At 52.5% G+C, this 22,489-nt stretch overlaps 4 protein-coding genes across 4 annotated transcripts; 2 read left to right on the forward strand and 2 right to left on the reverse strand.

The window, feature by feature from the left end:
- The first annotated feature begins 2,841 nt into the window (after window positions 1-2,841).
- LOC117862409 (cytochrome P450 704C1) lies at window positions 2,842-5,135 on the forward strand. Its single transcript, XM_034745873.2, has 4 exons — window positions 2,842-3,767; window positions 3,851-4,186; window positions 4,326-4,529; window positions 4,666-5,135. Exons 1-4 carry the CDS (start codon window positions 2,964-2,966, stop codon window positions 4,846-4,848), a joined length of 1,527 nt encoding a protein of 508 aa, XP_034601764.1. The 5' UTR covers window positions 2,842-2,963; the 3' UTR covers window positions 4,849-5,135.
- Window positions 5,136-5,953: 818 nt separating this feature from the next.
- LOC117863352 (xyloglucan galactosyltransferase XLT2) lies at window positions 5,954-8,353 on the reverse strand. The gene is made up of 2 exons (XM_034747013.2): window positions 6,713-8,353; window positions 5,954-6,544 (listed from the first exon to the last, which is right to left on the reverse strand). Exons 1-2 carry the CDS (start codon window positions 8,181-8,183, stop codon window positions 6,339-6,341), a joined length of 1,677 nt encoding a protein of 558 aa, XP_034602904.1. The 5' UTR covers window positions 8,184-8,353; the 3' UTR covers window positions 5,954-6,338.
- Window positions 8,354-12,696: 4,343 nt separating this feature from the next.
- LOC117863059 (xyloglucan galactosyltransferase XLT2) lies at window positions 12,697-15,052 on the forward strand. Its single transcript, XM_034746640.2, has one exon. The coding sequence runs from the start codon at window positions 13,178-13,180 to the stop codon at window positions 14,642-14,644; it is 1,467 nt and encodes a 488-aa protein (XP_034602531.1). The 5' UTR covers window positions 12,697-13,177; the 3' UTR covers window positions 14,645-15,052.
- Window positions 15,053-18,859: 3,807 nt separating this feature from the next.
- On the reverse strand, window positions 18,860-20,687 carry LOC117862596 (fasciclin-like arabinogalactan protein 8). The gene has a single exon (XM_034746095.2). It carries the CDS (start codon window positions 20,516-20,518, stop codon window positions 19,202-19,204), a length of 1,317 nt encoding a protein of 438 aa, XP_034601986.1. The 5' UTR covers window positions 20,519-20,687; the 3' UTR covers window positions 18,860-19,201.
- Between the last annotated feature and the right edge of the window lie 1,802 nt (window positions 20,688-22,489).

Consider the following 22,489-nt stretch of genomic DNA (forward strand, 5'->3'; position numbering starts at 1 on the left):
CTGAGAGAAGGGATAATGTTGCTAAAAGTGATTCTCTTTGATTCTTTAACATAAACTATTAAAAACAGGATGGAGAATCACTTCATAGAATCAAGAGAAGCTACTTTTTTCCAGCTCCTAGCCTCTTAGTTCATTTCAGAGAATCAGTTCACAGAATCAGCAGAGAATCACTTCTCTCTGGAAAACTGTTTAGTAGAACTCCTGCTGGATTCAGCAGAGAATCAGCTCTCGGAGCTCCGCCAAACGCACCCTTAGATCTTTAAGAAATCCAATGGTGTATATTCTTTTTTTTCGATTAACATGATAATTTCTAGACCCTCTCAACGAACGTGGTTGGTCACGTTCTCTTCCTAACGTTAGAGCGCCGCCACGCAAGACGTCATGATCATGTTGTGCTATGAAATTGTTTGTCTTACTATTCATGGCTAGCATGTATACCACGTGGGGCTATGCTACATGGCTGCTGCTTTGGTGGATCTCATGTTGTTGTTCCTCACAGTGCAAGGTCTTGTGTTGCTCTTTGTCTGGACATCCTGCAATCCTGTCGTGTCATCTCCTTCCATCTTCCTTCTGCTATGCTAGTTTCTCAATGCATTATAGTTAATGGATGCAAGCCCTCATCTCACATTTTCCCCTCAGTCTGAGGCTAAGCTTTATTTCAAGTTAAAGTTGCATTGTTGCACTTTATTCTTGTATCAGAATAATTAGTCGAGTCAATAGTAGAGATATTTCTTTTTATTATTATTAACATGGTAATTTACATGGGATCTTTGGTTAGTCTAGACCATTAGATCCTCATAAAATCCAATCGTGTATATTTTTCTCTTTTCACTCTCCATGAACACTTTATCAATTTACATCATAAATAGTGAAAAGGGCATCTAGCTTAGTGGTTAGAGCATCTGAGTAGTACCCAGTACGCTCAGGTTCGACTTCCCGTGGAGGCGAATTAAACATGTCTGTAATAAAAACATTATAAAAAAGATAGATAGAGCCTTCCCCTACTTCGGTCAAAAAATTTACATCATAAATATCCACAAATCTTCTTAGGTGGATACACGTGTCGCAACTGTAAGTTCGTTCAATGGTACTTGAAGACTTTCATCTGGTGCGCACTTTCATTTGTTGCTTCTTGATGCAATGGACACTTTAACATGCTACGTATATGGGAAATAAAGAAACCAAGTCTTTCTCTTTTTTTAACTCTAAAGGGCCGTACCCTTCCGTTATAAGCTTCGGACTCTAGTTGTTTTCTTTCTTTCTTTTTTCTGTTACCGCAAGATGACGTTATTGAATCAAATAACGGATGATTATACGTTTTTTTTAACGTGGGCACATGTCAAGCAAGACACGTGTTAAGTTAGGAAAGGAAATTAGATTTTTAAATAGTTCAGGTTTATATATATTTATTAGTCATATTTGATATGGACTTTTTGGGATAGTCTTCAAAAAATCCAACGGTGTATATTCTTCTTCTTTTTAGATTAATATGGAAATTTCTATACCCTCTCTGCGATCGTGGTGACTTCTTTTAATACTATTGTATTGAGATAATAGATTGATTTGACTATTAAGGAAGAGTCAAAGACATGGTTCGTGATAGTTGCTTGTAGGGCTGCCTCTCGCAACAGTGACGATTTAGTTAGGTTGCGTTTGGTTCTTTAATCCCTCCTAAAGTTCCTATCACATCGAATGTTTAGATACTAATTAGAAGTATTAAATATAGACTAATTACAAAACCAATTGTACAGATGGAGACTAATTTGCGAGACGAATCTATTGAGCCTAATTAGTCCATGATTTGACAATGTGATGCTACAGTAAACATGTGCTAATGATGGATTAATTAGGTTTAATAGATTTGTCTCACGAATTAGCTTCCATCTGTGTAATTAGTTTTATAATTAGCTCATATTTAGTCCTCCTAATTAGCCTGCAAATATTCGATGTGACATGAATTTTAACGCGGACTAAAGATCCAAACACTCCGGAGGCTTACACAACACAATAGAGCATTAAATTGACGAAAGCCCATATTAGTTCTGGGCAATATCATCAGGGACCAGCAATAGTGTGTTAGGACAATTGTATCCCATTCTCGTGACCTCATCTATGTTTGCCGATTGACCTCCCAGTGGTCCTCCACCTGCCTCCTCAGGATCGAGTTCCGATTCATCTCGCGATTTAACTTAGTGGTTCTGCTATTAGTTTTGTAATTAGTTCATGTTTAGTCCTCCTAATTAACATCCGAACATCTAATGTGACAGGGCTAAAGTTTAGTCCATGATATCCAAACACCCCCTCAGTTTTACTACATATTTTGGATCCATTTGGCATGATTCCTCTCGGCATCGATGTCACCTGATCTGGCACCGCCGCAAAGAACCATTTGGCAAATCAAGGAGAAAATGGATTGAGAACCGTTGAAGCCTTTTTTTTTTTTACCGGCTACGCCTGCTGCTACTATAGTAAGGAGCCGGTTTGGGAAGAATACACCGAGAGTGTACGATTCTCTTGTCTTGATCTCGTGTGAATTGTATAAATAAAGCGAAATAGACAAGGGTAAAAAAAATTTGGGAGCGAATTTCAGATTAGAATTAAAAAAATTTCTCATATGTTACCATAAACAAAGCACAAGTTAAGTCCGATCAAATTGTAGTTGTGGTTGCTGGTCCAGTGGTAATCTCAGTTACGGATCCTGTGGTTGGAGAGGAGATTCGGATATCTTCTCCTTAGAAAAAGCCAGTGTCGTCCTACCCACAGATCGAGTTTTTTAAACTTCTAGCCGACGAGCTGAAAGGTGCGTGGCTTTTCATTATCTAGAAAAAATATCTGCCCACCATAGAAAACCCCAAAGGTACATCCACCTTCCGCTAGAGGCCAGACCACACGCAAAAGCACGCACGGCTGCCACCCACCTTGGGCCAAGACAACATCTGTGCTCACCGGCGTCACCGCCGGGCATGGACTCGCCACTGAGCCAACCTGCGCTGCTCGCGCTATCCTTGCTCTTCCTCCTCGCGCTCCACCTCGCGCGTCGGCGCCGCGGCAGAGGCAGGAACCGGAACTACCCGCCGGTGGCCGGCACCGTGCTGCACCAGCTGCTCAACTTCGGGCGCCTAGTGGAGTACCAAACCGAGCTCGCCCGCCGGTACCGCACCTTCCGCATGCTCACCCCGACCTGCAACTACGTCTACACCGTCGAGCCCGCCAACGTGGAGTACATGCTCAAGACCAACTTCGCCAACTACGGCAAGGGGGCGACGATGCACGACGTTCTGGAGGACCTCCTCGGCGATGGCATCTTCAACGTGGACGGCGCCAGGTGGCGGCACCAGCGGAAGGTCGCCAGCCACGAGTTCTCCACCCGGGTGCTGCGCGACTACAGCAGCGGCGTGTTCCGCGACACCGCCGCGGAGCTCGCGGGGATCGTGGCCGCCGCGGCGCGGGGCGACGGGGGGATCAGGGTGGACATCGCGGACCTGCTGATGCGGTCGACGCTGGACTCCATCTTCAAGATCGGGTTCGGCGTCGGCCTGGGCTCCCTGTCCGGGTGCAGCAAGGAGGGCGCGGCGTTCGCCAGGGCGTTCGACGACGCCAGCGAGCAGGTGCTGTACCGCTTCTTCGACGTGTTCTGGAAGGCCAAGAGGCTCCTCAACGTCTCCTCGGAGGCGGCCATGAAGCACTCGGTCCGCACCATCAACGACTTCGTGTACGCCGTGATCGACAGGAAGATCGAGCAGATGGGCAGAAACCATCAGGAATTCGTGAGATCCTCTGCAGCCCCTAGCTAAACTCACGGTCGCTCCGACCATTTTCTGAGACAGGCCGTGACATTTCTCTGTGGCAGGCCAAGAAAGAGGACATCCTGTCGAGGTTCCTGCTCGAGCGCGAGCGAGATCCCGGCTGCTTCGACAACAAGTACCTGCGGGACATCATCCTCAACTTCGTCATCGCCGGCCGCGACACCACGGCGGGGACTCTGGCCTGGTTCCTCTATATGCTCTGCAGGAACCTGCACATCCAGGAAAAGATCGCGCTGGAGGTGCGCGCCGCCACCACGGGCGACCGCGACGTCGGTGTGCAGGAGTTCGTCGCGTTCCTGACCGAGGACGCCATCAGCAAGATGCAGTACCTGCACGCCGCGCTGACGGAGACGCTCCGGCTCTACCCAGCCGTGCCCATCGTGAGTTGACCCGAACAGTTGGCACCTTCCTAGCGAGTTTGGCTGACGAATAATGGCACCCTGCCGTGCCCCATTATTTGCCTGACGATCACTGATTTATTTATTTATTGGGGGGTGGGGGCTCTGGTATCAACCGCAGGATGTGAAGTACTGCTTCTCGGACGACACGTTGCCGGACGGCTACGCGGTGAGGAAAGGGGACATGGTGAACTACCAGCCGTACCCCATGGGCAGGATGAAGTTCCTGTGGGGCGTGGACGCAGAGGAGTTCCGGCCGGAGAGGTGGCTCGACGACGATGGCGTGTTCGTCCCCGAGAGCCCCTTCAAGTTCACGGCTTTCCAGGTCAGCTGTCGCATTCAATCATGATCTCCTCAATCCTTTTCAACAGCAAACATCCGAGGCCAATTGCAGCGTCCTTGAAGGCTTGAAGTAAGCACAGCATGTGACGTGCTTGGCCTCTTGCTTGCTGCATTTGCAGGCGGGGCCTCGCATCTGCTTGGGAAAGGAGTTCGCGTACAGGCAGATGAAGATCTTCGCGGCCGTGCTGCTCTACCTATTCAGATTCGAGATGTGGGATGCCAGCGCCATCATGGGTTACCGGCCTATGCTGACGCTCAAGATGGATGGCCCGCTCTACGTTCGCGCGTCGCTCCGGCGATGAGATGCGGTTGGAGGTTAGCCTGATGCCCTGATGCCAAAACGTCAACGCCTCCGTGTGTCCCATGGTCTGATCGTGTCTACTTTGGAAAGTAGGATTTGAAAATGAGATATTTCCATCTGTTGGTATCATCGAGAACGTGGGGGTTCAGCAGCTGTGCATAGTATTATATTGGATGATTATTGTAATAGAGTAGGATCAAGCTGATCAAAACAAATAAAGTTGCCAGATTTGTACAGTCTGAAGTGGCTCACTCTGAAATTTAAAATAACAGTATTTATCCTGATTCAGTAACGATCTTCTTTCTTTTTGGAAATGATACCACAAGTATACATGGCCAAACGGGCGGTCCGGCCCGGCCTGGCATGGGCCCGTATCGGCCCGGCTATAGTGTCGTGATGGGCCGAGCCGCCCACCGTGCCGTCCTATAGGCCCAGGCCCGGCCTCTTTATACCTTATGCAGGCGGGGCTAGCACGATAGCCCGACAAGCCAGGTAGGCAGAGCCGGCCCGAGAAGGGGAAGGAGGACACGCAGAGGCGGCAGCGCAGCGCCGATGATCGGTGGAGGACTGGTGGTGACCGGTGCCCGGTGGTGAGGGAGGGAGCCAGGGAGAGGGAGGGGAAGGAGGTGGACAGGCGGAGGTGGGGCGGCGCCAATGCCCGGTGGCGGACTGGCGGTGACCAGTGGACGGTGGTGAGGGAGGGAGCCAAGGAGAGGGAGGGCTGGGGGGAAGGGGAGAAGGTGGGGTGGAGCGCCGACAAGCACAGACCTAGGCCGGCGAGGGCAGGGTTGGAGCGGCCAGCGAGGACGGGCGGGGCTGGTAGGGTCGGTGAGCGCGAAGGTACGGCCGACGAGCGAGGAAGACGCGAAGGTGCGTGCTCTGGCCCCAACGCAGCACCTCCCCGTGGACTGACGCCATGCGCTTCACCGCCGTCCGTGGCATTTTCAGGTGAAATAATCGCCAACTTAAGGGCATTCTTGTACGTGCTGGTGTGGGGACGGAGAGGAGCCGGTAGCTCCGACCCCGTAGTTCAAAATCGGCTCCGGCTCCATCGGTGATTCGGCAGAGGAGCCGTTTCCTGCTACCCTCTTTGGCAGGAGGGAATATACAATTAGTCCGGGTATAGTTTTCATTAGAATTCGTGTCAATATACAAATTTCATCACCGTTCAGTCCGGCAGTGGCCCACCTTCTAGATCCTGCAGTGAATCCACCGCTTTGGTCAACTGCAATTAACACCGACGCATCTACCGCGGCCGTCTAAGCAGTAAACAACATCTACTAACCATTTCTTAAACCCTGGGCTATCAGCAGGCGGCGCTTCCCCGGCTACCGTTGCACTGGAATCAGCTCCCCTCCCCGGATCTCACTCTCTGTTACTGTTGACCCCGGCCCATGCTTGTTCAGTTCTCCGCGATCCAAGATCCAGCAGAAATGAATCGATGCGTCGAGCAATTTTTAAAACAGACGCTTCAAGGTCTTCGGTTCTAGTTCAAGATTTCTGCAAGGTCTTGCTTATCGATGCCGATGCTTCGGAAAGGACAGTTTTTAGGTACGACGAAGCTGGGGGGCCTCCGTTTTTGCCGGCTCCGGCCCGACCGATCGCCGCTGCTGATCCATTTTGGCCTTCAGAAGGGGGCGGCGCCGCCGTCGATTTGACGCCAATACGCCGAGCGACGAATGGACCTGGCGGATGCTCTGCTAAAACGTTTGGAAAAAAAAAAAGGTGAAATCACAATGCTGCCGTCGAAGGATCAAGGAATGCAGCAACAGCATCATGCATGTTCGAAAACGAAATGATCCAAATGCCGGCGCGCATATCAGGGAGGAAACAAGGCAGCGAGAACCGATGCAAACGCGACTGACCTTCACGCGTGATGCTCCCCTGACGCCGCCTGATCCGCCCCAGCACGCCGCCCAGCGCCACATCCATCGCGTCCTCCATGCCGCCGCCGAACCCGTCGGGCGACGACGCGTACACCAGCCGCGGGATCATCTCCACCACGCGCTCCTGCATCCGCCGCACCCGCCGCTCGCTGAACCCCTCCAGGACTTCACGGACGCTCACGTTGCCCACGCGCAGCTCCTGCCGGTCGATGAACACCGACCACTCCCCTTTCTCGCCGCGCGGCCCCGGCGGCAGGTACCACCGGTACTGGTCGTACGCCGTCCGCCGCCAGAAGAGCACCGGCACGGCGCCGGCCACCATGCAGTCGAAGAGGGAGCGCCGCGTGAAGCTGTCCCCGCGCGGCTGCAGGCAGAACCTCGAATCCAGGAACAGCTCCAGCACCGCAGCGCCGTTGTCGGTGCACCGCGTGCCGCGGCAGTCCACAGCGCGGCAGCGCTCGGTCCCTGCGTCCTCGCACTCCTCCAGCAGCACCTCCCTGAAGTCGTCCCGGAACCCGGAGCGCGGCGCGCCGGCGAACCCAAAGAGCTTGCTGCGCTTCCGGGAGAGCACGTGCCGCTGCCACGCGCGCACGTCGGCGGCGGCGCGGGGGTGGAAGCCCGTCGGGTACGGGACGCCGACGTCCATGGCGTCCAGCGTGTCGGCCTCGATGGCGAGGCGGGTGACGTTGGCCATCCCCGGCAGGACCACGAAGTTGGTGCCCCACCCGTCGTCGCCGTACCGGCGGAAGTCCCACGTGATGCGCCCCAGCGTGATGAAGTGGTCCCACCCGCCGGACCTCCGGAACGACGTCTGGTTGTTGAGCCACCGGAGCAGCCGCGAGCCCGCCCGGTCGCGGTCGGCGGCGGTGGAGTTCTCCCCCCACAGGTGGCTGCCGACGTCGAGGCCGACGTAGAACGGGACGTAGAACGCGGTGGCCAGCGACGGGTCGGTGGTGCGGCACCGGTGGGAGAGGAGGCGGCGGTGGACGATGACCTCGAGCTGGAACTGGTCGGTGTTGTACCAGCTGTGCAACGACACGTTCCGCGTGACGTTGAAGAAGACGGGCAGCTTGGCGGCGGCCACGCCGAAGCCGCCGTTGGTCAGGTAGGGGCAGAAGGAGTACCAGGGCCACAGGCTCTCGCAGTCGTCGACGAGGTCGTGGTTGAACTCCGGCGGGAGGTCGTAGACGTACACGAGACCCGCCTCGCACGCGCCGGCGTCGACCGCGCCGTTGGGCCAGGTGGTGTTCCTCCGGCCCGGCGCCGGGAGGAAGCGGGAGCTGGCGGGGTAGCCGAGGAGGCACCAGAAGAGCACGAGCTGGAGGACGAGGAAGGCGAGGAGCAGCACGGAGCCTCGTAGCAGTGCCGACACCGGCGACGGAGTGCCGGCATTGAGCGGCGATCCCGGCGGCGAGGGGGGCTGGACCGGCGACGCCGGTGACTCGGGCATTGGGGGCTCGTGTGTGAAAGGAGTGTGGAAGTGCAGTGGTGCCAAGAAACGGACTGTACCGTGGTTTGGGATATTTATTGAGCGAGGATCAGGTTCTTTTCCGCGGGTGCCTCTGCAGTACAGCGTGAGATTCTACGTGCATTCGCCAGCCTCGGTAAGGACTTGTTTACTTCCTAATTTGGGAGCGGCAAAATTAACATTTTACCATAAATACGTAACTGTAGCGTTTCGTTTGTATTTGTGAATTATTGTCCAAATATTAACTAATTAGGCTCAAAAGATTCGTCTCGCAAAGTACAACAAAACTGTACAATTAGTTTTTGATTTCGTCTACATTTAGTACTCTATGCATGTACCGCAAGTTTGATGTGATGGGGAATCTTCTTTTTGCATAGTGTCAAAGTTGGGAGTTTGGAAGGAAGTAAACAAGGGCTGAGATTGGATGGGAAGCAAGGTCTACGATCAGCAGGATGATGACCGTGGATAAAATAGATTATAGATGCAGGATTATTGGTAAATGGTCATTGGTCAAGGCCGGCAGGAGTTGCAGGGTTTGGGCACTCCCATGAGTAGTGGTATTGCAAACTTGCTACTGTGCTTCGTTAATCCTGTCAGATAAACAGAGGTCTGCCGAGATCTTGAAAACTATGCTCGTTTTCTTTTGGTGTGTGCGCTCGCGCGGCTGTGCGCTACGAGGCTTGGGCATCCCAAGATATACTAGTGCAGATTGTTGCAGACCTCTCCAACGGGATCCGGTTCCTCTAAAACTACCTCAGAGAGAGGTAGGTTGGTGTTGACCATTCCTTCGGCATCGAAAGGGCCACGACGAGACACAAGAAGGGACTTCATCCGTGCATATGGCCCGTAAACAAATAACCCAAGCTTGCCATGCGAAGTAAAAGGCGTGCGTCCGTTAAAAAAAAAAACAGTTGAGCTCGGTGTTGTGCATCTTGCCGCCGCCCACCACGCTTCTACTATCGCGGCTCGCTCGTCACCGTCCACGATCGCCAGGTGCCATGCCTCGCTCTCCACCGTGCACCGCCGCTGGGTGCTGCGCCTCGCTCGCTCCCATCGCCGTGGTTTTGGTTAGGTGTATCACGATGAATTAATGACGCTACTCTTTTTAGCAGCGGGTGGCGTGCTTGTCAATCGTGAGGTGCTTGTAATAACATCATCAATTTTAATATATATTAGTTAGTATCAAGAATATGGTCATACGAATAGAGTTGCATGTATATATTTATAGGGATATGTGTGTATATGAGTTCTACATCTACACTATATTTTGCAAAAAAAAAAAGTAGGTAGTTGTTATTTTTTCTTTTTCTTAGCCTGTAAGTTGGTGCACTTGACGGGTTCGTCGTCATGCTTGGATCTCATTTGTTTTTCATCCGCTGTGTTCCGCCATTTGCTTTTTGGATCGTTGCAATTTCTTCTTACCTGCATATTCATTTTTCGACTGATTTTAGCATCCATGTGAACCATATTTCGGTCCCTACCACTCCTACGTGGAACGTTCTGTATGGTCACAAAAATTGATTGAAACATCTACTCAAAACATCCAACTGCTGTATAGTCGTTTCCTTTTTTTCCCCGAATAGATATCCTTCATCTCGTGTGCCCAGCTTGGACCATTTATTTATAGGCCATATGTATGGACCAAATCTTTTTTGTTGTGGCCGCTGGATGCCGAACGAATGGCCAGCAGCAGCCTACCTCTCTCTGAGGTAGTTTGAAGAACTTCAGAGGAACCGGATCCCAACAACGCTGTCTGGACTCTGGAACACCAAAACTTTCTCAGTTCTTGCAAAAACTGAACCGTTTTCTGCTGAAGCAGTTGCATCCCCTACTGATTGATTAGGGGAATGGAGCTCATGGGATTGCTGGCCTGTTGTAGTGCTAAACCATCTCATTGTTGACTACCAAGTCTGACTTTCTCAGAACCAAACGAATGATGCCCAGTGCACTTCGCAATTGCAACGGAGAGGGAAGGGCTACCTGTGTGGCTGACCTGGGACAAACAATTGCTCGCAAATCGCAATCACATGGCCGTGGCAATTGGCATCGACATGGGAGTTACGAGCGCATATAATGCAAGGCACTCAATTCCACGCAAAACAGACAGGCGCAGAACCAGGTCGCCGGAATCGTGCCGGAGGCTACGAAATGGTCGCTTTCCCCCAGGCGGCAGCGCCCGCCGCCCGCAGACGGAGATGCCCCAAGCGGCGATCGGCGATCTTGCCCTTCTGAATGCTGATGCGTGATGTCAATAGCCGGCAGGGGTACTATGCTACCAGACTACAACAAAACCGACCAACCGAGATATTGGTGTCGCCAAGAGCCAGACTGGCCGACCACGAAAACAGAGGAATGGAAGGTGAACTCGCCGTCGCCGCATTCCAATTCCCACACTCAGTGAAGACTTGGCATTTGCATTTCTTTACTCTTCCCACAGTATTTGTATACCCAGACCTCTCCGAGCGAGGGGACGTTTGCTGTGTTTTTTTCTGGCATGCAATGCAAGACGAGGGCACAGCACATGCTGTAGTCATCCTATGACCTCGTAATTAGCTCCTCGCGCAAAGTGGACTCCGACTCCGATTCTCCTCGCTTGCTCAATCAGGAAAGCGCGTATCCAAGCTTGCACGGAGAAAGAACAGGACCGTGAGAGAAGACATCACCGAGCATAACTGGACCAGGGGCCTTTGGCACATGAACTCAGTGCAGGAAATGGCTGAATTCATTACTCTATGGGATTTGGTGCAAAATGTACAACTCAGGGATCAGGAGGACCAGATTACATGGAAATGGGCAGCATGGATCTTAAACATCAAGATCAGCATTCCTGGCTCAGTTGAATGGAACTTATAGCACGTTTGATGGTAAGGCAGTATGGAAAGCTCATGCTGAAGGCAAAGATGATTTTTTTCATGGTTGCTGGTCAAAGTAAGCTCCTGACGGCTGACAAGATGGCTGCAAGAAATTGGCACTGTAATCGTCAGTGGGCTCTCGGTGACCAAGAATCTGAGACAGGAGTTCACCTATGCCTGCATTGCAGCTTCGCAAGGGAAGTATGGCACCTAGTTAGCAATTGGACTGGGGGGTGATCAGAGTGCCAGAAGGAAACATAGAGGATGTCGAAACTGGGTGGCAGCAAGCCCTGGCGCCTTTCACCATGAAAGAAGGAAGATCGGTGGCTGCTTATCTTGTGTTCACAGCATGAAATATATGGAAGGAGAGAAACCGACATATGTTTGAAGGAAGAAATCTACAACCTCTGCAAATCTTTGCATTGATTCAGGAGGACATCAAGTTGCGCCAAACTACGTGTGGTAACTCTAAATTGGGTTAGTGTATCCTAATTAATTTAGACATTAATTTAATGTCTAAGAGCATCGAGACCATCTATTTATGTAATGACTTGTAACCTTGAACCTCTTTCTGCTTATATTACCCCTTTCTGCTTATATGAATTAGCACTGCTCCTACTTATCTTTAAAAAAAGAAAGAAAGCGCGCATCGGCCTGTTCATTCACAGGCTTTGACTTTTTTTTTAGGGCGCTATGATTTTTGAACTTATGATGGTCGTCACGGCCGAAATTAGCCCATTCGAGAAAAGTTGGCCCATTTGAGAAAGGCTGGCTGTCCGGCGGCCTAGCCATGTTGTGGGCCTACCTTGTAGTCAGAGTTAGCCACTAAAGTTGATCCAGCCCAACGTCTACGTATTTTGACTAGGTTATTATTTTCGGTTAAAATTACACATTTTTGCAAGAACTACAGGAATATCTTGATTTTCAAAGGTAGCTTAAGCTTCCACGTGTAACGATTATAGTGGTCCGAGAAGGTGCTATACATTATTCTAACGGATAATTGTCCAGTCTCAATCAGAATCTCTCAGTCAGCTTCCCTCTGAACATACTAGGTTTGTCATCAAGCTGTACTGATAACAATGAAGCATGTACAAGGATAAAACGAGTTGAACCGTTTGCTGGATCCAACACGAAGTGCAGCAGCTGTCCTAACTCGCTAACCGTCCAGTCCATCTTTGATCCGATGTAGTGCTGGTACACGCAAGATAAGATCGATCACCAGATCACGCAAGAGCGTAGGCAACCTTTACCTAGGCCTCAAATTAGGAGGTGTTACACCCGTTAAACTTTTATCACATGTCACATTGGATGTTTGATACTAATTAGGAGTATTAAACATAGTCTAATTACAAAACTAATTGCACGGATGGAGTCTAATTCGTGAGACAAATCCATTAAGCCTAATTAGTTCATGTTTTGACAATATGGTACTACAGCTTAATAGATTCATCTCGCGAATTAAACTTCATCTGTGCAATTAGTTTTGTAATTAGCTCATGTTCATCCGAACATCCGATATGACCCTGCTAAATCCGCGTAGTAGTCGCGGATCCGCTATCCTGCCACTCGTGCTCGTGCGTGCACGACGATACAATTCTAGTCTAGACACGGTTTGTGGCCGTATGTCCTTGGAGTAAACTCTATGCTCAATCACCCCACCAGGCCATTTCACGCTCACAGCGTCAGGCGCAATTTTGCCGTAGCGGCGCGACTGCTAGAGTGTATCTGGGTGGTTCACTGGTTCTGCCGCTGCAGCCTGCAGGGCTGGCGCAAGCAGCGCACACATTCTTCCCACATCCTTCATCCATGGCATGGCCGAAGCAACCGTGACCGAAAGACACCGCTGTTCTTTCCCGTTTCCGCACTTGTTTACTGCCAAAAGACAACAGTCCCCCAAGCATCACGATCTCCGCTCCATCCCCAAATCCCCCCCGGCTCCGCCTGCGGCAGTGCGGCGCACGTTGTGGCCAGGCCCCCCGCGGTCCCCGCGCCGCCGTGCCGTGCCGTGCCGCCAGGCACGCAGGCAGATCGCCCCCAATCAAATCGCCACCCGCACCGACGCGCGAGCGCGATCCCCTTCACTCTAGTCAAGCTCTGGATCGGCTCGCCCCCGTCGCCGCCCTCATGGCGACGTACCGCCCCGAGCATCCAAATCCGGCCGCCCGCCGCCACCGGCCCGTGCCCGTCGTGCTCCTCATGCTCGCCTTCTTCGCACTCCAGCTCCTCATCTTCCTCGCCTTCCGCACCGTCCGCCCCCCTCCCGCCCCGGCATCCCCCTCCTCCTCCGCCTCCGCCACCGCGGCCGCCGTGCCGGTGCTTGCGTCGGCACCGGCGCGCCGGGACGAGAATGACTCGAGCTGCGGGGGCGGGCTGGTGTACGTCTACGACCTCCCCGCGGCCTTCAACGAGGACCTGCTGGCGATGTGCGGCTCCCTGGCGCCGATGTACTCGCTGTGCCCCTACCTCGCCAACGACGGGCTGGGGCTCCCCGCGGCGGGGACCAACCTGTCGTCGCTCCTGCCGCGGGAGCTCCTCGGGTCGTGGTACGCGTCCGACCAGTTCGCGCTGGAGCACATCGTCCACCGCCGCCTGCTCTCGCACCGCTGCCGCACGGCGGACCCGTCCCGCGCCACGGCCTTCTTCGTGCCCTTCTACGCCGGGCTCGCCGTGGGGCGCCACCTGTGGGCGGCCAACGCCACGGGCACCGACAGGGACAGGGACTGCGTCGCGCTGCTGTCATGGCTCCACGGGCAGCCGTGGTACCGGCGCTCCCACGGCTGGGACCACTTCATCGCGCTGGGGCGCATCACGTGGGACTTCCGCCGCGCGTCGGAGGAAGGGTGGGGCGGCAGCTTCCTCACAATGCCCGGGGTGGCCAACCTCACCCGCCTCGTCATCGAGCGCGACCCCTGGGACGGCATGGACGTCGGCGTCCCGTACCCGACCGGGTTCCACCCGCGCGCCGCCGCCGACGTGCGCGCGTGGCAGCGGTACGTGGCGCGGCGCCCGCGGCCCAGGCTATTCGCCTTCGCCGGCGCGCCGCGGTCGGCCATCAGGGGCGACTTCCGCGCGCTGCTGCTGGGGGAGTGCCAGGCGGCCGGCGCCGCGGCCTGCGGCGCGCTGGACTGCGCCGAGGGCAGGTGCATCAGGAACAACGCCCTCGTCATGGAGCTCTTCATGAGCGCCAGGTTCTGCCTGCAGCCGCGCGGGGACAGCTTCACCCGCCGCTCCCTCTTCGACTGCATGGTGGCCGGCGCCGTCCCCGTGCTCTTCTGGCGGCGGAGCGCGTACCGGCAGTATGGGTGGTACCTGCCCGTGGGCGGCGGGCGCGAGGCGGAGTGGTCGGTGTTCATCGACCGCGACCAGCTCCGCGCGGGGAACCTCACGGTGCGCGGCGTGCTGGCGGCCATCCCGGAGCCGCGGGTGCGGCGGATGCGGGAGCGCGTGGTGGAGATGATCCCGAGGCTGGTGTACTCCGCGGCCGACGGCGGGGAGAGGCTCGGCGGCGGCATGGAGGACGCCGTGGACGTCATGGTCGACGGCATGCTGCGGCGGGTCGCCGAGCAGCGCCCGAGATGGCGGACGACGTGACCTTCACCGCTGCAGTGCAGAACACCATTCACAGTTTCACAGAACACCATACTGATCATACGTTTCACAGTTTTTTTTTCGTTTTCCATTCTGAATTCTTTTGTGTGAAGGATTTCGCTCGCGCGCGAAAGATACCGCGCGTAGCCTCGAGGAAGTTTGTGCTGCTGGCACTGCGCGGCTCTAGTTGTAAATTTACACAGAATCAGAGAGTGAGAATTCGCTTACGATGAATAGCATGCGTTTGACCTGCTGCTGCTGCTGCTGCGTATGGGGAGCACCGTAAATGTTGAAGTCTGTGAGCAGCTGACAGGCTGCGCCAGACTTAGATTCTTGTTGTAGCAAGTTTGACCCCGGGAATGTATAGTTGTGTTCAATGTCTCAGAAAAATATAGGTATAATTTCTGATCAGATTGGTTGACTCCTCGATCTGATCTGGGCATGCCGACAAGCAGTACAAGAAGATTCCTTACGTGTTAAGCACTAGCAGCGTGCATTTGGGGATCTTTGGCTCGATGCAAGACAAGTTGTATGGCGATTGCCACGAGCTTCCCCTGCTGTCGCAGAACTGGTATATTCATCGCATGATGGATACACAAGCAGAGGATGTGTCTATATTGTGCACGTTAATCGTATAGTGTAGCTGAAGGTCAGCAAACCTAAGGGTCCATGTCTCTGCTAAAAAGCTTGGCCTACTTATTGCGAGGCAACAAGGATTGTGGCGAGGAGGTGATTGGTGTGCTCCGATAATCTGAATATCTGACCGGTGCTGATTTGAAGGACATAATGGCCAGCGGCGGTTTTTTCCCCAAAAGATGAACGAAGATATTTTGGCCCTTGAGCCTGGAATTTCTGTTAAACACCCTCATTTCATTTCTTTTCTTTCCTTTTTCGGGAAAGGTCTTCTCGCACAAAAAAGTGAAACTGGGGCCTGGGCCAGGCAGCGAGTGAACAATTCACCCATTGGGCTTATATATAGTGCCAAAGAATTCTATAGGATATAAACTTGGGCCCAAGAGTCATGCTGCTTCTGGGCCTCTTAACGAGACAACAACTTCACGGAAACAGGACATCTGCATGGGCCGTCAACCTCTTAACCGGGCTGCATACTGGAGCAGCATAAGTGCAAAATCATCAGGCCACGATTGGGTTCACCAGAAGAAAAGGTACCACCATCAGTGCTGCAGGCCAGCAGCATTGCACTCTCGGAAGAAAACTGCAAAGGGCTCATCCAATTCCCTCGCGGAGCCTCTACCCCGCAAAGGCAACAAGCCAACAACAACGTCCATCACGCATTCACGCCTCCTTTCCGAGCCGGCAATGATGCGCCCCCCCCCCCCCCCCCCCCCCCCCCCCCCCCCCCCCCCGGGGCACGCTCTAAAGTGAGCTTTTGCCCAAGACGAGGCTTGTCATCAGTCCACGCGGCCACCACTATCGGGTGTTAGCGCTAGTGGTGCGCGCACGGTGATCACTGACCACGGTGAAAGTCCACGGCACTGCAGAGTGACAGTGGCGCCTTCTCTGTTATCCCCTGTTCCCCAACACTACACACCTCCCTTTCTACCTCCCCATCATCGCGTGCAGTGTTCATAGTTACCGACAGCCCAGTCACCTACAGTAACACACTTGCAGGCCGAAGAGCCGGAAATTAGGAGTGCTGAGTGCACATGTATGAGCTTGCATCATGAGTTTCCAGGCCAGTGTATTCAGATAAAAAAAAAGTAAAGCAGAAGTACAGAGGGATCCTTCATGAAGCATGAGGTGACTGTGCGATGAACTGCAAGAAGTGGACCTTCGATCATTCAAATCGATATACAGCTCACGTTATTCGTCTGCCCGCTTACGGGCCCAACCCTGGATCGAGAATCAAAAACTCGTAGCCGTGTGGCCTTAACTAGTTATAAGTAGTCTAAAAAGTATCGTAATATAGAAACAAGAAGATACTGAACGTGGAACGCAGTAATTGATGATCGCTGCACAGACTGCACGCGATGGCTTCAGGAATTCAAGCTCCGTCACGCGACGATCAGGTCACTGCAAAGTTTACAGTGAAAACAGTTACCGAACTGAGGTTTACAGTGAAATTTCTCCTGCAGCACTCCATCGCCACATGACCGACATCAGTTGTTTTTTCTTTTCTTTTCTTTTTTATTTCACTTGTCCTTGATTAACTCAGCCGACAAACAAAGACCAGATGCAAGTGTCAAATCCTTTTTAATCGTGCTTTAGAAGTTTTGTCCTGGGCTGATCTCTGACCATTTTGCTTTAGATTTGACCTCTCTTCTCCTTGCACATGTGTTTTTCTCTTCAGAACTTCTCTTTTCCACGTGTTGGCACCGTGAGAGGAGCCCATCAGCCTCCCACACTGGACAATCTGTTCAGGGCCACATGCATCATTATTTAACCGCAGATCTTCCAGAAGTTTTAAGTATTACTCCTAAGTTTTTTATTCAAAGTATTTATATGGGGTGTTTGCATCCATGGTTCCGGTAGCATTGGATGTTTGATACTAATTATAAGGACTAAATATGAACTAATTATAAAATTAATTGCATAAGTCGCGGCTAATTCGCGAGACAAATCTATTAAGCCGAATGAATCCATATTTAGCACATCTTTACTGTAGCATCATATGATAAAATCATGAATTAATTAGATTTAATATATTCATCTCGCCAATTAACCTTCATTTATGTAATTGATTTTGTAATTAACCTATATTTAATACTTCTAATATCTAAAGTCCCCGTCTCCGTACGGGGCGACCTGCTCCAGGTTCCGGGAGGTCAAAACTCTTCAAGATCTACCGCTTATAAAAAAACATCACAGGTTTGTAAGTGAGCCCACACGATAGAGCCACCGACGCACGATTGCACGAACACAGCCACTGTGGACCTGTCCAAATTAAACTCCTCTCCAGGCGTAAGGAGCAGGGGGACGAGCTGACGAGTGCTCACAAGGTATTGTCTTCGACCGTTTTTGTTCGGCTCCTCCGAAGCCTCGAGTGTCGTTCAAGCGTCGAGACGCGTAGCAAACCAGCAAAGCCCCGCCGGTGCGTGGCGGCTCGCAAAGCAGTTCTGGCGTTCCGCCGTAGGCTTACGCCACCGTCACAAAAACCAGCGGCCACTCCGCCTCCGGGAACGGAGCGGAGCAAAAAGAGTGAGGGGGGAAGAGGAAATTCTCGGGGCAGAGGAACTGAGGAAGGAGACATGGCGATCCAGCCAACAAGACGCGAGCGGACGCTGCAGCATTGCCAGCCAAAAAAAGCTCGGCAAAAACGCGACGAAACCGAGATGATGCAGCCATCCCCGAGTAGAGTACAGCCAAGGCCTATGCGAGGCTCGAGCGGTCGCTTTCGGTTTCCATCAGCGTGCGTGCTCCGCTCCGCCCAGGACCACGGCCTGACCGCCATCGCGGCCAGCGTGCAAGGCAATGGCATAGCGAGGAAACGTTCGATAGCCACGTCCACAACTGCAGGGCACAGCGCAGAGTCACACGATGCTCACCAGGGGCAGTTACTGACATTTGTTTGTGAGCACGGCAAATGAGGGTGAAAATTGAAAATGCAGAGGACTAGTCCTCCTCCATGAGGTGGAAGGCTGAAGACTCCTGATGAAATGACTGGGCCTCCCAAGTTAAAGTTAAAGGGAGTGTTTGAATGTTTAGGTCCGAGTAAAATTCATGCCACAACAAATATTCGGAGGTTATAATTATTAAACTAATTACATAGATGGAAGCTAATTCGCGAGATGAATCTATTAAACCTAATTAATGAATCTATTAAACCTAATTAATTCATTATTAGCACATGTTTACTGTAGCATCACATTGTCAAATTATGAACTATGTAGCATCACATTGTCAAATCATGAACTAATTAAGCTTAATAGATTTGTCTCGCAAATTAGCTTCCATCTGTGCAATTAATTTTGTAATTAGTCTATATTTAATACTTCTAATTAATATCTAAATGAGAATTTTAGGAGCTCCCGGAGAAACAAACACCCCTAGATCAGTTGAATTAATACGGATCACATTTTTCGCCTACCTGCTTACTGCTTTCATATAGGAGTACACGAGTGACCAAATCTTATAGCATTATAAAATCACTAGTGCTAACAATCATTAGCCACATCAATCCAACCTCCTGCCACAAGGGCCATCGCCGGCGGCGTAGTACGGTTAAAGATCAAAGAATGACAAGGAATTGCAAGAAGCTGCAGGAAACTACTGGCTGGATATGCAAAATGCAGCTGGAGCCTGGAAGGAGCACAAGACACAAGATCAACCTCAAATGACAGTTCCGGGCTCAATACTAGCAAAAGCATCACAATCACGGTCTCCACCTGAGAAGTGGAGGACCAAATCCTACTTCCTACTAACTACCAACCAGCAAACAAGGAGGAGAAGAAACACCTGATGAGATGAGCATGTCAAATTATCGATGGAGCCCACGAGAACTCACGAGCAACAACAGATTGCATCGCGTCGGATCACGCATGCTCAGAGAGAGAGAACTACGGGGGCGGGCTCGGCGTCGAACACCTGCCGCTCGCCCGCTCACAAGAAGGACGCGACGGCCAGGGCGACACAGGCCCCCGTGGCCGCGAAGCTCGCGGCCGCCGCCGCGGCGCCGTTCTTCTTCGACTCGACCTTGTCGGCCGCGTCGCCCTCAGGGGCGTCGGCGGGGGCCATGTCGGGCGAGTCCGACGGGGGCGCGGGCGGGGAGTGTGAAGGGGACTTGGCCTTCTTCTTCTTCTTGCCGGCGGCCTTGGGAGAGGGCGCGGGCGCGGATGTTTCGGGAGCCGGGGCCGAAGCGGGCACGTCGGCGGCCGGTCCGGGCGCCGGCGCCGGGGACGGCGCGCCGCCGAAGAGCCCGGGCGGGAGCAGCACCTTGTCCACCGTGAGGATGACCGTGGGGGTGTCGTCGAGCACGGTGGACGCGACGCGGGACTTGTCCTTGCCGGTGTCCAGCGACACGTCGTCGCCGCTGGAGACGACGGAGAGGTCGTACTTACCCGCGCCGGTGGACGCCAGGGTCGGGATGTCGCCCTTGGCGACCTTGAGCGAGGACTTGGGCGTGTACTGCGGCAGCGCGTGGTACTGCAGCAGCGTGACGAGGTCGGCGCTGGAGAGCTTGCTCAGATCGGGCAGGTCCTTGGCCTTGAAGGCGTCGTCGTTGGGCGCGAGCAGCGTGAGCGCCTTGTCCATGGCGGCCTGGTACATCTTGACCACCCCGGACGACACGATGAGGCGCGCGAACTGCTTGCAGCCGGCCTTCTCGAGGAGGTCCGTGAGGTTGACCGAAGAGGCCGACGGGGAGCCGAAGAGGCCCGGGAAGGTGATGGGGTCGGAGACCTCGAGGACGGAGAGGGTGGAGGGCTCCTCGTCGACGCGCTTGGTGTAGGTGGACTGGAACTTGGCACCGGGCGCGGCGGGGGCGAATCCGACCTTGCCGCCGCGGAGGTCGGTGATGTTGACGTGGCCCATGTTGCCAGCGGCCTGGCCAGTCTTCTGGTAGAGCGAGGTGGTGAGCTCGGAGCCGGAGTCGAGGGAGTGCAGCTTCTTCTCGTCGAAGTAGTCGAGGAGGGTGAGGAGGCGGAGCGCGTTCTTGATGTCGGCGAGGGAGAGGTTGGCGACGAGCGAGGACATGGCGCCGTTGGTGAGGACGAGGACGGTCACCGTGTGCTCGCTGTTGATCTCGTCGCACACCTTGGTCTCGGAGAGGTAGCTGTTGTACAGCGTGTACTCCGACCGCCCGTCGAGGACGGTCGTGATGTTGTGGGTGGAGGAGGAGTCGGCGGCGGCGGCGAGGGACGCGGCGAGGGAGAGGGCGAGGAGGAAGAGGTGGCCGCGGTGGTGGTGGGAGGCGGCCATGGCGCCGCGGTGTCGGTACGGTGCTGCTGCTGCCGGTGGGTTGAGGAGAAGGGGAGAAACCGGAGTAAGGATGTGCAGCGTGGGGGATAAATGTGGGAGAGGGGTTTTAGCGTGGGCGTGGCCGCTTTGTTTTGTTTGGGGGCGTGGCCGCGTGGGTTTTGCAGTTTCGGGGTTGAGTTGGGAGACGTTGGGTTGGAGGTCGGGTTGAGGTTTTGACCCTGGGTTAAGGTTCGGGTGAAGCGGCGCTGGTGACAGGGTGTGGGGCACTAAAGTCTGTGCCGGTGCTGGTGCTTCGATTGCTGTGATGATTTTCTGTGGTGAGGTGGGGTGACTCGCGTGCTCGGGTGGTGTGGAGTGGAGCACGAGGAGTGGACTACCCGTACAAGTTATCGGTATCTGAAAATGTGTACGTACGGAGTACATTCGTTTTAAAAAAGAATACCCCTTTTTTATTGGTGCATTCAGCATACTGTATACTGCTGTGGTGGGGTTTTCTTTTTTGACACAATATCGCCAAAATATGCATCAATTGAATCGCCGAAAATTCATACGTGGCTGGTCTTTTTGGCATAAAACTATGATGGAGTACTGTGGTAGCGAGCAGCGTCCTCCTCTGATGTCTGATCTCTGATGCTACGCAGAGTACTTCATGTTTTGGGATTTTTCCTTTCGTGAGCTTGCAACAAAGAGGAAAAATAAGTGAGGACTCGTGCTAGTTTAAAACTCAGCAGAACCCATTGTTTCGTCAGCTCATGTAGAATTGTAGATCCATCCGCCCTCACGAGTTTACCTACGCCTCTACGCCATCATCGGGCATGTTGAGTGCGAAGGCAAAAGCAAGATGCCACCATGATTTCCAGGCTCGATCATGTAAGCCAGCGAAATGCCACCGGATTAGTGGACGGGTTTGATTGGCGTCTTCCCCACTCTTTTCCACATGCATTCCGTGATGAGCGAGCCTTCGAAAGAAGCTGACCTTACGCGAAATGGTGTTCTAACAGCCTCTGCAGCTCTGCTTCTGTGGGAGGGACAAAAATAATAAAAAGTTAAAAACACGTACTGTATGCATCATCATCAAAAATATATTTGCTGTGTCGATTGGGCCTGTTCGCGCCGTTGGTCCGAGTTAACGAGCCGAGTTTTGTGGCGGCTAGTGTTGTTTCTGGGCTATACAACCCAATGCAAATAATGGGCTGAGGCAGCTGTAAATGCTAGGCCGTCAGTGGGCCGGACGGTTAGGAACACAGGTAGTTACCTGTTAGATGAAAATAAGTCTCTCATAATACGGATTTTAAAGCCACTTTGAATACAAATATATTGATGTGAATTTTATATATCAGACCTGCGTAATGACCAGCTGTTTTTCAAAATTTGTAGAGTTTATTTTCTTCTAATCAAAATATATCTTACATTGGTAGATGTACAATGTACATTTTAGTTAGAGAAGTTTATCCTATCATAAAATATAAACCTCTTTCATGTTGACACACTGCATCTGCAACTACCTATGAAGAGACTAGAACATAAATGCAGCTAGGTGATCCGGTGGTAGAACCAATAGTTAGAGTCGTATACTAACGCTTACGCCTAACAAATGGTGTAAAAAAGATGTGTCTTCCAACAATTAGAATCAAGCACTAACTCTCACGCCGACAAAGCCCCACATGATAAGGGATGTGTATACGATATTATCTATTGAATATGAGAAATCTCTCTTTTCTCTTTTTTACTCATAGATAAAAAGTCTAATATGGCATAAGTTAGTTGAATTATCATCATTGGAGGAGGTCTAATATGTTGGGCACCTTGAATAACACTGATTCGGGGAAAATGCAATTGCTTTTTTATGGTATAAATATAAAGTGCACCACGAGCATAACGAATGCAGGCATGGTGAGATTTTAAATTTTCTGAAATATAAAATATTTTAAACTAACTACCAATTGGCGGAACAAAACATGAAAATACAAG

The sequence above is a fragment of the Setaria viridis genome, chromosome 7 (assembly GCF_005286985.2).
Source record: "Setaria viridis chromosome 7, Setaria_viridis_v4.0, whole genome shotgun sequence".
In the NCBI taxonomy this organism is placed as follows: domain Eukaryota; kingdom Viridiplantae; phylum Streptophyta; class Magnoliopsida; order Poales; family Poaceae; genus Setaria; species Setaria viridis.

Excerpts from the sequence above, each read along its gene's own strand:
- LOC117862409 (XM_034745873.2), top strand. The coding sequence starts at position 2,964 with ATGGACTCGCCACTGAGCCAACCTGCGCTGCTCGCGCTATCCTTGCTC. Across the intron at positions 3,768-3,850 it reads GCAGAAACCATCAGGAATTC|GCCAAGAAAGAGGACATCCT; the intron begins GTGAGATCCTCT and ends TCTCTGTGGCAG. Across the intron at positions 4,187-4,325 it reads TCTACCCAGCCGTGCCCATC|GATGTGAAGTACTGCTTCTC; the intron begins GTGAGTTGACCC and ends TATCAACCGCAG.
- LOC117863352 (XM_034747013.2), bottom strand. The coding sequence starts at position 8,183 with ATGCCCGAGTCACCGGCGTCGCCGGTCCAGCCCCCCTCGCCGCCGGGA. Across the intron at positions 6,545-6,712 it reads GGGGAGCATCACGCGTGAAG|AGCATCCGCCAGGTCCATTC; the intron begins GTCAGTCGCGTT and ends ACGTTTTAGCAG.
- LOC117863059 (XM_034746640.2), top strand. The coding sequence starts at position 13,178 with ATGGCGACGTACCGCCCCGAGCATCCAAATCCGGCCGCCCGCCGCCAC.
- LOC117862596 (XM_034746095.2), bottom strand. The coding sequence starts at position 20,518 with ATGGCCGCCTCCCACCACCACCGCGGCCACCTCTTCCTCCTCGCCCTC.